At 36.3% G+C, this 15,788-nt stretch overlaps 1 protein-coding gene across 3 annotated transcripts; it reads right to left on the bottom strand.

The window, feature by feature from the left end:
- Nucleotides 1–2,494: 2,494 nt before the first annotated feature.
- Nucleotides 2,495–9,268, bottom strand: LOC131696238 (uncharacterized). Of its 3 annotated transcripts, none has more exons than XM_058984790.1 (3): nt 9,154–9,268; nt 3,054–3,138; nt 2,495–2,991 (listed from the first exon to the last, which is right to left on the bottom strand). In XM_058984790.1, exons 2-3 carry the CDS (start codon nt 3,096–3,098, stop codon nt 2,521–2,523), a joined length of 516 nt encoding a protein of 171 aa, XP_058840773.1. In that variant the 5' UTR covers nt 3,099–3,138; nt 9,154–9,268; the 3' UTR covers nt 2,495–2,520. The 3 variants fall into 3 exon arrangements, with proteins under 3 accessions (XP_058840773.1, XP_058840772.1, XP_058840770.1); XM_058984789.1 differs by having other exon boundaries at nt 9,059–9,268; XM_058984787.1 differs by having other exon boundaries at nt 9,130–9,267.
- Between the last annotated feature and the right edge of the window lie 6,520 nt (nt 9,269–15,788).

The following is a 15,788-nucleotide window of genomic DNA, read 5'->3' on the forward strand; positions in this document are numbered from 1 at the left end:
CCTTTGCTGGATGTTTCTAGTGACAGGAATGTTTGGCGGATTCTTGCCACTTCCGACTGGCCAGGATCCCAACGGCCGCGTTCACCTGCAGTTTTCGTTCCTCTACAGCGAGAGGGGTGGGCGCTTAGAATCCTTTACGATTAGCCGAGGAAGCGAAAACTCCTTTACAATTAGCTTCCCCCGACGACGATCCTGCACCACTAAAACTTTTGACCGAACCACGGGCCGACACTTTCGATGGGAATCTCTTCTGGCACACACGCGCACTTCACTTACAAGCTACTGTGGCGATAAACTTTTCCGAAAATAATCTACGTCTGTCTTCAACCGTGGTTCGTCACTTTCTAAACTCTATGGCCGCCTTCAAAATCGTCCAAAACAAACCTCCAACCGCATCGCCGCAATGCTATCATCGCCGATGCACAGCATAATCAGCACACTTTTCACGGCAAGAGGAAAGTGGTAGCCTATCTAAACCCTATGTTAATCGTACAAATTCACGCAACAAACATTATCTAACATATCAGCACGAACAAAACCGTTCACCAACGCCAAACTATACAAAAATTCACAAATAAACGTAAACGGTACGAAACAGCGGTGAGCATTATATTACGTAAACAATACACTCTACGGAGTGTATACACAAAAAAGGGTGTATTTCCACCCAGTGCTAAATTGTAACCCTGACGGGTTGCACGCGTCACAACCAATCATCTCTGAGTTTCAGTACGGTATTGAAAAATAACGCTCGACAATAATCTCGTGTGATTTGTAAACAAAGTTGTGCATGTGATCGTGAAACGGCGACAAGTTGACATGATTTATATACACTCAGGCAAAAAACAGCGAATTTCATATGAATATCGCATATTTTTAGCCACAATAGTAACACGTATGTAAATCATAAGATTAGATTATGAAAAGGCATTTATTTGGTCAAATCGGTTAGCTACACTCAGGCAAAACGTATATCGAAATTCATAAGAATTAACGTATTGCATAGAAAAGTAACAAAATCATGTTTTCATAAGATTAATATGAAAACATACGACTTTTATGATTATCTTATAGTTTATAAACCATTGCATCTGCCAATCATTTGAATTTCATACGAGCATTCTATGATTCTCATGAACATAAGAGAAATTTATAATGTTACCTAATGAAAAATTAAAGAAGGCATATGGAAAATGAAACCATAGCAAACCGATTTGACGAAATAAAAGCTGCTTCATAAGAGAGTCTTATCCGATTTGGTTCCAATTCGGGGTAGAAACTCCTGGTGGGGCTAAGGCACAAATCTCCGATCAACATGGGGAACATATCATTTGAGCCAGTCGCTACTGATTTCTGGTGCGGCTAGGAATCGATACAGGAGTGATCCGATGGGAGTAATTTATTTTTCTTGTTATTCTATTGCGCACGTATTTTAATGTTCCGGATATTCCGTAAAATTCGTTGACAAACAAACATATTATTCAATGCTGGTACTAGGTATTCTTTATTCAATTTAAGCACAATGGAAACTATCGAAACATTCTGTAAGCTGTATTTAGAATATTGCCGAGCAAGGAGTTAACATGCGATGCCACGTTAGCTGTCGCCGCGTTCAGATTTGCAGTAGCATTGCCCAGATTGTAAATCAGATCCATTGAAGCGCTATTTCCAGCAACCAGAACTTGCGTTAGATTACCGTTCAAGTAGCCAAGGTTTGTCAATAGCTGAGCGGTTTGAGTGTTCAGCGTTGTGGTCAAACCAGTAGAGAATTGAGTCAATCCATTGCCCACAATGCTGGTAAGAGTCATCTGAGCATTTTGGAGGGCATTACGGGCATTAGCTAATCCTGTGGACAATGCTCTGTTGGCGTTCGAGATTCCACCTGAAAGAGCGGCGTTAATTTGACTGAGCAAACTGTTGATTGAGGTAGTTAGAGTAGTTATTTCGGTTTGTAGAAAACTCAGAACGTTACTGCCACCTGCTTGAGCCGTGAAAAGAAAAGTAACAAAATCATGTTTTCATAAGATTAATATGAAAACATACGACTTTTATGATTATCTTATAGTTTATAAACCATTGCATCTGCCAATCATTTGAATTTCATACGAGCATTCTATGATTCTCATGAACATAAGAGAAATTTATAATGTTTCCTAATGAAAAATTAAAGAAGGCATATGGAAAATGAAACCATAGCAAACCGATTTGACGAAATAAAAGCTGCTTCATAAGAGAGTCTTATCCGATTTGGTTCCAATTCGGGGTCGAAACTCCTGGTGGGGCTAAGGCACAAATCTCCGATCAACATGGGGAACATATCATTTGAGCCAGTCGCTACTGATTTCTGGTGCGGCTAGGAATCGATACAGGGGTGACCCGATGGGAGTAATTTATTTTTCTTGTTATTCTATTGCGCACGTATTTTAATGTTCCGGATATTCCGTAAAATTCGTTGACAAACAAACATATTATTCAATGCTGGTACTAGGTATTCTTTATTCAATTTAAGCACAATGGAAACTATCGAAACATTATGTAAGCTGTATTTAGCAAATTGCCGAGCAAGGAGTTAACATGCGATGCCACGTTAGCTGTCGCCGCGTTCAGATTTGCAGTAGCATTGCCCAGATTGTAAATCAGATCCATTGAAGCGCTATTTCCAGCAACCAGAACTTGCGTTAGATTACCGTTCAAGTAGCCAAGGTCTGTCAATAGCTGAGCGGTTTGAGTGTTCAGCGTTGTGCTCAAACCAGTAGAGAATTGAGTCAATCCATTGCCAACAATGCTGGTAAGAATCGTCTGAGCATTTTGGAGGGCATTACGGGCATTAGCTAATCCTGTGGACAATGCTCTGTTGGCGTTCGAGATTCCACCGGAAAGAGCGGCGTTAATTTGACTGACCAAACTGTTGATTGTGGTAGTTAGAGTAGTTATTTCGGTTTGTAGAAAACTCAGAACGTTACTGCCACCTGCTTGAGCCGTGACGGTAACCTAGAAAAGTTTTTAAAATTTGTACTTGAAAGGATGAAATTATATTAAATTGTGAGGCTCACCGCCATCAGGCACATGCCAAGTCCGATGATCATCAAGGATTTCATTTGGTTAGTAATATACTACTGCTTCAGATGCAAGAACTACCTGTGGGTGGCGAATGAATGAGGTTTTTATATTGAAAATAATTTCCTAAACCTGTACTGGAAAGTTTTTTCTTCCTCATAACTATTTTGCCCAACCAACCGAGACAGTATTTGCACAGATGATCCTTCAAAAACTATTCCCAAAAAAGCTGTTTTTCCGTTCCCCACATAATGAGATAGATTATTATGGAATATCCGGCTGGGGTCCACTAGGAAGTTGATAACAGCCTATTATCTTTCTCTGGACAAATCCAGCCTAGAGGACGTGTGGTATCCGGCGGGTTGAGGTATATCAACCAAGAATTAATCTGCTAGGTTCCTGTTCCAATGTTGTAAGAGGCGACTGAAAACAGGAGTCCTCATATCGAGGTGTTTCTCCGTACCGAGGACTGAATTGCTGGCAGGACTAAAATATATCGGTCGCGAACGGAGTGTCCTGGGTCTTACCCTTACTGTGTTAAGCGGAACTCTAACACAGTGGACGTTTGTTTCTTCGCTAATCGTGGGACTCAAATGGTGGTCATGTCCCTAATAACCATTTTGGGGTTCTCTACCTATAGCTAATACCATAGAAAACGGGATAAATGTGTGATCATGGGTAGTATAGGCGATTATAAGCCAACGTGTTTGATATCTTCTAACTGCTGTACAACAAGTGCTGATGATGAAATATGTAGTGCTGTGATCGAGTATGGTTGAAGCAGCACAAATTAATCTTCATAATAAACGTACAGCAACCATGAATCTATCCCGCCTTGTGCAGGAAGGAATAGCTTCCATATATTTGGTTCAAGAACCGTCTTTCCATAAAGAAAACTTCTTTGTTGGAAAATTACTTAATCCCGCCCTCGCAGCTTTCAACAAAAATGGCATAGTAAATCCACGTGAAATACCTCGTGCCTGTATACTTACGAATATATTGACGCATGTCTTATATCTAACCTCACAACTCGCGATATTTGTGCTGTCACAGTCAACATGACTGTTGATAACATAAACAAGAAATACGTCTATTGTTTGGAATATTTACCACATAATGAACCATCACCTTCTGATGATTTCAAAAGGGTTGTATCATACTGTGGCAGATATGGGTTTCCCTCATAATTGTCGGTGATGCAAAGCTCCACCACATAATTTGAGGCAGCTACGATATCATTTTGAGAGGCAGCGACGGGTTGGAGACCTTTAAGTTGACTCGCATACAGAAATCCCCTTTGGTCGTCTGAGCGAAGTGGTTGGAAAAGCCTTTGCACAAATGTCCCAAGTCTCGACGAGACTAGCAAATCAAATAAGTTACTTTCGAAAGACTTTTATGTCAGTTCGATCAGAACTGCTAATCGCGAATACTCGTCTGATGAAGATGTAGTAGACGAATTTCGCGCCAACTCGAACAAATGTTGACAGCACCCTCTCAGATTTTAATGAAACTTTGAGAACTTTGTCACAAAAAGCCACTTTGCATATTTTGTTTTTCCAAAAATGATCTAGAAAGTCTTTTGAAAAGGGTCAAATTTTTTTTTACCAATTTCTTTCAAATGGCTATAATCTAAAAATGACAAATTCTACAAAATAATTTTGTAGGAGTGATTTTCACAAAAATAGTCCAAATTTTGAATAAAAATGTTAAAAAAATTCTTGATCGACTCCTGCACTGAATAACAATTTTAGTTGCCCCTTCACCACTCCCTTCCGGCTGATTAAAGTTGCTAATGCAATACCTTATTAATATATTAAAATGTCTAATCCTGGAACCATCCTTTTGAAAAAAATCAAATTGTGCAGAAAATTGTACCCGTTGGAACAAAAATATATATTTTTTCTTAGAACAATCGTCTTCATTTGGAAAAGTTAATCTTAATGTTTCGTTTTCCACTCGTCAGCAACTGGCACCAACTTGCTGTTAATTTAGCTTTATATCCAAACTACCACCACATAACTGACTGCAAGTTGGTGTCATTTAGTGACGAGTGGAACATGAAACATTGAAATCCAACTTTTCTAAGTTAGGTGTTGTTCCCTCATGCGAAAATTGGTTCATCCACATTTTTTCCTTGGGAAGAAAAATATGTTGCGTCCTTAAACCGTCTTTACCGTGACAACCGACGTCGGTTTTCACGGTAAAGATAGATACGTCTACCTTTATCAGGACACATGTTAGTGAACTCGGGTGATTCGTAGTTATTCTGCCTAAGCTGGACCCTCATTAACAGAAGACAAAGATTAAACCCGTACGATATTAAGCCTGTTCTAATGACCCTGCCACTTCAAGTTTTCCGATCTGTTTACTTCACATCCTTGCTCTCACTTGAGTACTATGGCTCTAAGTGTCATAACTTTCCCTACCCAGTAATCTCTATCTAATTGAATGTCGTTAAAATGTAAAAAAGAAAATGTGACTAACATAGTCGAAGTAAAAAAAAGGAAAAAAAATGTGCACTATTCTGCAAAATGTATATTAAGGTTTCATCTGTGAAATCGAAATTTTCGAGTGCAAGATGTCAAAATAGCGTCCAAAATGGCCGTTTTCTCGAAACAAGATTTTTCGAATATGCAGGCTTCAGAGCATAAAAAAGATTGGCATCCCTGCGTGAACTTGAAAGAGAAACAAAATTCAATTCATACCCGTCGTGATAAATAAAATTTTGGGTTCGTTTCCCTCGTCATTCGTTCTCCCGCAACAGCTGAATGCGTCGGATATGCTCGGTTTCAGAAGCAAACTAAATATTGTTTCTTTGGTAGCTCTGAGAGGGATTATTGTGCAAAACTGCACTTCTGCCTTCAAACCGTCCACATAAAAACAAATGAATACTTTGGTTGGTGAAGGAGTTTACATTTCCTCTGCATTCAAGCATTCGATTCTGCATAAAATTTCAGTCAGTTGGAAAGCTAATAAATGAGGGAGGCAGTGAATCTGCATGTCGGTTTCGGTAAATACAAGCAAAAATAGGTAACTGATTTTGAAATTTCGTTGCACTGACAGGCATTCACGTTTTTGAACCATTCAACCAATTAACTTCGCATTTTGCCCACCTAAAAGAAGACAACATTCTACGGCGCTTTAACCTACAAAATCGTAATATTTTGATCATTAACGATGTTTCACAGCCGGCCAAAGTGGAAAAATCATACGAAAATACGATATTTCATGTTGAAGTGGCTGCTATTTTGTTTCTATAACGATTTTTTTTTCATTTTTTTTTTAGGTTAGGGCTATGGAATGTTTTCTTCATGATTGTTTTGGTTTTCTGGTTGTAGACGACGAATTGCGATCTGTATCGTACTCGCAGATGAGATCGTTTTTTAAATACTTGGACGCCATTTTTGACACCTTACACTCGAAAATTTTGAATCTATAGATAAAAACTATAGAATATGTTGCAGAATAGCGAACATATCTAAGATATTTTACTTCTTCAAAAAACTACCAAACATAAGGTATTTTTTGCCCAATTATGTAAGAGAACCCCTTAAAAAGCTTTACAACGAAAAAACGCAAGGGAATTACTTGAGCGGTTCTTGAGATATTTATATATGAGACTTTGAAGACATGGGTTTGAATAAAACATGATAAAAGTGTTCAGAAGAGTTGAAAGCAAATTTTACTTATTTTTCCAACATCAGGAAGGAGTCGGGGCAGTTTGTAAAATGTGTTTCTAACATGTTGATATTTAAATATATGGAAAAGGAAAGAAATCAATTCTTTTCTTAAGAAAAAAAATCTTCTATTGCCCCTTAATGAAAGAAACAACTTAATTTTTTTGCAAAATTCTCAAGCGAGAATTTTTTTTTTTGATAAGTCTAAATTTGTTGTGCATAAGCATAAAGTATGGGTTTTTCAGTGTTTCGGATTGTCCTCTTCAGTAACTATCACCAACTTAATGCTAGTCCAAACCATCACCAAATTTTGGTTGTAAATCTGGCATGGAATGGCCCGTATATACAAAATGATCAACAGATTCTCATAAAAATCAATCCTAGTGTATACATATACAAACGAAAAATGATATTTTTGATCGTTTTCCTACTGTTTCCTAAAAATAGTACACAGTATCAGCATGGGATTTCAAAGGAGTGACCAAAACCAAGAACAAAATATGCTTCATAGAACCCGCTTCCAACACATTAGAAGGTATAAATTGGATATAAAGATCAAGCGTAAAAATCGTACTAAAATCCTTCAGCATAAGAATTGCTTAAAAAGTTCTCGCTCGGAAAAATCGGCAAGTATAAACCTCTAGTATAAAAAGCGGCAAAAAATAATAATTCGTTCACAATCGAGTATTCGTATAACTTTACATTCAAGATTAAAAGTTGGATAAAGATATGTGCTTTGTAAGAAACCAATATATTTTTACAGTTTCACATTTCTTATATCCCAAATATGTAGAATTTGTTCAGTCTTGTATACCAATCAACTTAGTTCGATGATTTAGAACAATGTCGGCATGTTTGAGTCTAGTGGTGGCCCTGGGTGATGGAAATTTGCAACTTGATGTTTGTGGCTGGAAATGTTTGTACATAATGTTTGGTTGATGGTTAACAAACTCTCGAGTAAGAAAAAAATGTTCTACACATACCATTCCATCTTAACCGTTACAGAGTTATTGAACTTTTTACTGGAAATGACTTATTTGTGTAATAATACATCTAACTCAAAAAGTATACGTTTGACACCTGCTCCTTTACAGCCGCTTCAAAGTTGAGAACGAAGCCCTATTATCTTTCAGTTAATCAAGTAACATTTTAGTGATGAAGTAATCAAATAGTGTTTTTGATAAGGTTTTTGTTATTTTTTTCAAAATTATGAAATGAACGTAACAGTCACTTTTATCTAAAAGTTGAGTTTCAAGATGATCCACAATTGGTCCTTCAACATTATATGCCAATCTCTTCACGTTTCTTTGTTATTTTATTTAAACTTTTTTAGTCGACTTGAAAGTGCTTAAAAACTCTAGTCTAAAAATATGCTTTATATTTCTATTCCAAGGAACTTAGGAGAGCAGAGAAAATTTCCTATCGAATTATGTAGAAATATCATTCAGTTAAGGGTACTAGGTGGTTTTTTTTCTAGTAGAATAGTTCAGAATTAGTGTTTTTCGAGGTGTGTTGTCATTTTTCTAATTATTAATTAACAAAATTTATTTTTTTTTTGTTGGAGACGGACCACTGCGACCAACATTTTGATCTATTGTGGCAAACAAAATTTATTAAAGCGATTGTTCATTTGAGCGGGTTCGAAATCATCGGTTTTGGATATTCAATGATGTGATTGAAACGATTTCGCGTCAAAACAAAAAGAGATCATTAGGAAGGAATTTTAGAACTTGCTGAGATGCATTATTTTGATGATGATAATGGTAAAGTACTTGATTAGGAAAAATTACGAAAATGCCAATAATACCACTAACTTTAAACTATATGACTTCTAAACGTATACTAAATTCACTTAACTGAACGGTTTGTACATTTTTCTCTGTGAAGTTTTGTTGGCTTTCCAGTTAATACAAAAAATATAAGGTAGATTGCATATTCTTTTTAAATAAATCTAGTATAAGAGAAAATAAGATTAAATAAGCATCCAAGTTCAATAATCCGAAAACATGGAGACAAGAAGAGATAAAGTACGAACAAATTATACTACCTGAATTAATAAAGTTACTATGTTAACTCTTTGTACTTTTAAATAATTTACTTCTAAAAGGATACTTAGACTTATTAACTGAAACATATGGCGACACCATTCAATAGAAAATGTTCTCACATTTCCGATGAAGAGATTTTAAATTCAAAGTATTTATTTTACATTGGAGGTATTCAAAAATAAACGATTTACAGAAAAAGTTTAATGCCTCTGTAAAAGTGGAGATTTTATGGTATGTATAGAACGATTTTTGTCTCCAAATATGATTCTGTATCACCCCTCAAGCGATCCTTAACCATGAATCAAACACTGATAAATAAAACACTTTGTGAACCACTTAAAACGAACCGCCAAAAACTTTAGTAGACTGACTGTATGTTGCGAACCACTGGATGTGATCGATGGAATAGGATAGCACTGATTTACACTTGTATTGTTTTTTGTGCTTTAGCTAGGTTAGACTTGGGTTGTTAGAATGAAACTGATAGCTCCTGTGTGCAGAGCGGGCTTATTTGTATTAACGCCACTTGTTCTAGAGACGCTTGGCTCATTCTATTCTAAGCGTGAATAAGGAAGTCATGCCAAACATTGATTACCTGTCATCTCTTTTCCACTTTGGTTAGTTGCATCTTTTTCCATTCCAGTTCGTTTATTTTATAAGGCACGTTTGCGTTAGCTTGAGATTGTATCGTTGGTTCATTCAAGCTTACCGAAGATGATACATTGTCGCGCGTATCGCTGTTGTTGCTGCTGCTATTGTTGTTGTTGTTGTTGTTGTTGTTGCTGCCGCTTGCATTGTGTAATGGTCGTGTGTAATTGAAATATTTGACTCTCATTCGTGTTTCTCAGCAATAGCTGAATCGATCTTATCCAAACCAGTTTCAAAAAACCTAACACTGAACACAAAAAATTTGTTTTTGATACTGATGAACATCTGTGTATAAAAGTTATTTTTACGGTTTTGTTTATTAACCCTAGAACGTTACACGTTACGTACCCCACGCGTTGATCGCAATTTTCGCAGGTAAAAATGCAAACAAAAGAAATGTATAATATTTTTTTAATTGCGAAACAGCTGTGTAGTTGAAAGTACGGAAATTATTGAATCGATAATACATAAATTGGCTTGTCCCAGGTCGGTAAATGCCGAATTCAAAGAGGGGTAAATTTGTACCCCAGTGCAACGTTCTAGAGTTAACTGGTAAACTTAACAGCGAATAGAAATGCTTTACATATCACCAGAATGCTTATGCGAAACGAGGTATAGATTACTGACATCGAACTATTATCCAAAGAGACATTTAACCTAAATTTTATTGGCTAACAATGCTACTGTGCAGTGTTTACTTTTATATCGTCGTTTATCTTTCTTGTTTAATGGTGTTATAGAAAACAAAATGTAAAAAAATGTACCAATTTACAGAGGAAGAAACTTGTTATTCAGAATTTTAATGCGTGTTTGCTGAATTTGCTAAAGTGCAGCCAAGGTTTTGAGTGAAATAGTGCAACAACACAACCGGTAACCTACTGGCGGCAGTTGTTCTTCTTTGTCTGGCCCAAGTCCCTCCGGTGTGCAAAGAAGTGGTGATAGGGCAAACACCGATAATTTGTGACGTCAGTCAATTGCAATGTGTTTGCTTCCAAAACTGTGTTTGATAATGATCTCCTGCTTTGGCGGGTGTGAGCAAATTCTTCATGTGAAGTGCTCGGATTTGAACACGGTGGCTGTTAGTGCAATAAAGGAAAATGTAGCACTAAAAAATATATGTGATCTTCGTGCAGACATGAGCAGTTGTGCGTAAACGATCTCTAAAACCTGTGGCTAGTTGCTTGAGAAGACGAACGAATCTGCTTCGATTACTGAAGATTTCGAGCAGATAGTGTATAATGCTTCAAAGGCGCAGTTTGACCAACTCGAAAAGCGTCTTTCTTCTAGCATCTCTGCAAAGATTGAAGAAGCTATCGCTTCTAAGCGATTTTTGTGTACGAGTTCTATTGACAATCATGACACACCGGGAGCAGCTGCACTCGTCAAATCTTACGCAGCAGTTGCAAAAACCACTTCAAGCAATCAGGTCTGTAATGTGAAACGAATGGTGACAGAAACTGAACCATCAACTACGCTAGCTCAAGCTCGATAGATGAGGGTGGATTATTGAGGTCACAGGATGGCTGGTAGAGCAACTGAAGTGTCGGCAAGCAGTTCGAAAAGTCCACAGACTCCAACCACTGTTCTATCTAGTTCCGCAAAACCTCTCTGCCCTAAACAGGAGCGGTTACGAAGCTGGAACAAACTGTTACATTTAAATCAAAAAAGAATCAAACTTCTGACGTTGTTCGCAAAAGGGTAGTTGGAGGAATCATACAATATCGAAGTGCAAACCGCTCTGAGGCCGACGATTAAAATCTGTGGGTTTTCTAATTATACAGTGTATGAAGTACTCACAGACAAACTAAAAAAACAGAATAGTCTTCCTGATTCTGCCGAACTAAAAGTCATACGAATACTAAAACCTGTTTTAATCCACCTAGCGGTGCAATTGTGCCTTTCTCATTTCTCTAAACTATGGCACGGAGGCTTTTTATGTTCAACATAATTGTGGAAATGTCTATTACATTCTTAGTACACTTTGCACTTATATACAATGGCATGCCAGCCACGAACTTGATGAGCTACGTTACGACGGTGAAACACTTGAAACAAAAAAATATCATACTCCATTAGCCTAATCAGTTATGTTATCTGCTTGCTAACTCATTTTGTCAATGTTATCTGCTTGCTAACTCATTTTGTCATGCGGGGGTGGGTATGTGAGGAGGGCGAAAGTCCCATGAACGAACGACTCCCCAGCTTAAATTTGTATGCTTTGTGATACAGTGGTGGTTTAAAGATGATGGGGTTGAAAGGGAGGGGTATGAGGGCTGGATGGGGTGGTGGTCTGAGGGGAGAGATTTTTAAAGGAGGGGAGTGAACAGTAGAGGGGGGGTGTAACCCCTCTCCGTAAACCATCAACTACGCCCCTGTTAAAATCCAGAAACCTTATACGAGTCGAAAAATTTTTTTGCCGGGATTAGGTTGACGTTTTTCAGAGTGATTGCATAACCTTTCTATATGAGAAAGGCAAAAATGTGCCAAAATCCAAAAAAGTGAACTGTCGTCAAATTTTTTTTTCCAGTTTGCATCAAATCTCGACGTTTCATGCACCTTGAACACATTTAGCATCAAAAATAAAAATTCTGTTTTTAATTTTTCCTATAGTTTGGCCCATAAAATTGAAATACAAACGAATTATTGCTAATGTCCCGTAATAACATATATAAATTATTCAATCAACGCATTGTGTATTTTCCTAAAGGGGTTATGTTGTGCTGAGTCAAAAAATTCGAAAAACAAATTTTTGAATGGATTTGCAGTTCATAATCTCAATAGCTTGCTTGTATCTTGCTACGTCTAAAGTGCATGCGTGCATAGTTCAAACTTTACTTCGATATCGACTTTTTCTAAAAATGACTTCTCGGTAGTATCTTTGATCTGAATTATTATCCCTAATACAAATACCAAAGAACAAATAAAAAACTCTCACAACCCGCTAGGAAAAATTATTATCATTACTGGAATTTTCTTTTCACGAAACTTTTCGTTAACCTTCCTTTTCAAATACTTTATAATTTACGTAATCTTATTAGGAACAGTTGTTTAAGAAGCTTTCGTAATATTATGTAGGAAAAGCTGAAAATTTATGAATTTTCTCTATCTGCAACATTTAAACCCTTCACTATACCAATTAATTTAGGATACCCTTTTAACATAAATTATCGCACGAATGGGAATAGGTTCGCCGAATTTTAGAAGAAGTCGATAAAATAACCCCTTGAAAATTACCTAAAAAATGGTGTAGTTCGATGCAATTGAAAGAAAATATCTTCGGAAAATGGGATGTACCTATTACTGTGAATAATAAATACAGTAAAGACCCGTTTTTATCATCTCCATGGTGTATTTTAGGCTGACAAAATGAGGACATTGACTAAATCGCGACATTTTTTTTCTTCATAATAAACTGAAGCTGTTAAAATATTCTTTCCTTCCCTTGATGTAGTCTAATAACTATTTCTGATTATTTAATGAAGTCTTCTAGCGCAAACATTTAAAAAAATGGTTTTTTTTATTTTTGCCTATTTGCATCTTTAAGATAAGGAAAACATGGTCAAGAAAGGATTTACTCAAATACAGCCTTGTTCGTCTGCAAGAGCCCATCAAACATATTTTCATATGAGGCAAATAAATTTGGGGGCTGATCAAATCGGGTCTTCAATGTATTTGTATTTTATTATATAAAAGTAAACGGCTTAACCGATTGCCGTCAAAATTTATACATAGCAGGCAGTTGTTCTGGAGCGTGTTTGTGTGCTATTGGTTGGAGATTATCTGTCCGCCAGACGGCGCCTTGGAACAAATTGTGTTTCCTCCTATTTCGTTGAACGTAGCAGCAACGCGCGATGGGTATTAGCTAGTGTATTATAATAGATAGGCAGTATTCGAAGAAGTTTCTTGTGGACGAGTGTAGAACGACTTTGTTTCTACTTACTTGGACTCAGCAGCGTAGAAATTCAATTTGGTGGCGATTTGGTGAAAATCTAACTTACTGTCCAAATGCCAAAATTACGAAACCGCCATCTTTGAAGTTTTAATTATGGAGAATCAGTTTTTCAAAAAATTGTAACAGAGTTCCTGTCTTTAGCGAATTTCTTAAGACTTTCATTTAAAACAACTGCCTACAGAATACTATACGTATATGGAGTATATCGAGTTATAAAATAATATTAACGAAGTGTTCCTCAATCTAGATTTTTCTAAAATAACTTTCTGTTGTCAGCTTCACACACTCAAGCTTTGGATAAAATGTAACTTTTATCGTTTATAAACAATAGAAGAGATTTATCATAAACAGTTAAATCATAATAATTTACCATAGGATCTGCTGATTAAACTATATAGTTGAATTATATTTTGGTTGTTTTTGTATAGCTTTCAAATGGTTTACAATATCGCCTTGATGTCAATGGGAAAAATATAGGAAATGTTATGGGCCTTGCGAAAAACTAATTGTTGTTGATGATGAATAACTCCTGAAAAGGTCGTAATAAAACAAAATAATTGTGTTGTTAAAACAAAACTTAAAATCTGGAGAACTACCACATTTCAGAAAAAAAATTTATAAGCACTTTGATTTAAAATGGCGTTTAGAATCATATTCAAAAATAAAATTGTACTTTTGACTGCAAATAGTATGAATTATAAAAACTTGTCAAAAGTTGTTGTTAGGAAAACTTTTTTACTAAAAGCTTCTCCATGATCCAAATACACTGAAAAAGCTTCTTATATGTCTTTAAAACGATAAACATTAGACTTTTGACAATTTATGATGGGGTAACGCGAATAACTTTTGAAAAGGGCATAATTACATGAATTAATTGTTTTTGTTGGAGAATAATCCCAAATATCTCGAAAACTGTCGCATTTTGGAAGATATTTGTTAAATGCATTTTGATTTAAAGCGATACTTAGAATTATATTCTGTAATAAAATTAAAGCTTTGTATGTCAATTAGTATGAAATTTAAAAACATGTATAAAGTTACTGTTAGAAAAACTTTTTTGCTGATAATTCCTCCATCATGAAAACACATTCAAAATGTTTCCTTTCCCTTTATATTTTTTTTTTTGACAAAATATAAAAAATTAGACAAAATGAGTTTATTTGTAATTTAAATTTTTATCATAAATTTTTGTTTTTGTGAAAAATGACAACATTTTTTTCAGTGTATATTTTTTCGTGCAGAAGTATTCATTACCTGTAACTCGTTCTCAGATAGTTGTACTGTATAAAATAGTGTAATCGAACGAAAAAATTGAAATCATTGCGCGTAGAAACGTTTATGCCCTTTTAAAAAATTATGCTTGAGTCAAAATAATCTAGTCTTCCATGCCGGTTGAACCTGTGAAGTTTTATCGGAATCTAAGATGGTCGGTCACGATTTTAGAGATTTTCGGACGGACCTTCGTGGAATTCCTCATAAGTAATTTTGTTCCCTACCTACTAGAGATGGTCGGGTTCGGGTTTTTAGACCCGAAACCCGGACCCGACCCGAACCCGACGGGTTTCGGGTCGGGTTCGGGTTCTATAAATTGAAGCTTTTCGGGTTCGGGTCGGGTTCCGGGTATTCAAATTTGAAATTCTCGGGCTCGGGTCGGGTCCGGGTTTTTAAAATTTTGAACTTTCGGGCTCGGGTCGGGTTCGGGTTTTTCAAATTAGAAATTGTCGGGGTCGGGTCGGGTTCGGATTTTGAACAAAAGAATGAATTATTTTATGTTTTAAAAGAACATTCATGAGAGAGCATTCAACAATACGTGTTTCACATCTAAAATCTCTTTGCGGTTTTTTTTTCATGATAATTAGTAATAAATCAAGTCAACAGGAATTTATCGGAAAATATTGGTTCAACTTTCTGTTTTAAAATATTAATTTCGACAGGTACTTTAAAACCGATACGTAGGCCGCGGTCAGGGTAAACGCGTAAAACTCAGCTAAAGCGTACAGCAAATAGTAGGGGTGACTGAGAACACTTGATCCCCTTTTTTATTTTTCAATCCTACTCCGTAGAATGATACAAAAACTATGTATATGTATGTAGACTGAAAGACTGAAAGACTGAAAGACTGAAAGACTGAAAGACTGAAAGACTGAAAGACTGAAAGACTGAAAGACTGAAAGACTGAAAGACTGAAAGACTGAAAGACTGAAAGACTGAAAGACTGAAAGACTGAAAGACTGAAAGCCTGAAAGACTGAAAGACTGAAAGACTGAAAGACTGAAAGACTGAAAGACTGAAAGACTGAAAGACTGAAAGACTGAAAGACTGAAAGACTGAAAGACTGAAAGACTGAAAGACTGAAAGACTGAAAGACTGAAAGACTGAAAGACTGAAAGACTGAAAGACTGAAAG

The sequence above is a fragment of the Topomyia yanbarensis genome, unplaced genomic scaffold (assembly GCF_030247195.1).
Source record: "Topomyia yanbarensis strain Yona2022 unplaced genomic scaffold, ASM3024719v1 HiC_scaffold_97, whole genome shotgun sequence".
NCBI classification, from domain to species: domain Eukaryota; kingdom Metazoa; phylum Arthropoda; class Insecta; order Diptera; family Culicidae; genus Topomyia; species Topomyia yanbarensis.

What these genes read in the sequence shown, in the direction of transcription:
- LOC131696238 (XM_058984790.1), bottom strand. Translation starts at nt 3,098, where the DNA reads ATGAAATCCTTGATGATCATCGGACTTGGCATGTGCCTGATGGCG. An exon ending in TTGGCATGTGCCTGATGGCG is followed by an intron (nt 2,992 to 3,053) that starts GTGAGCCTCACA and finishes AAACTTTTCTAG; the next exon opens with GTTACCGTCACGGCTCAAGC.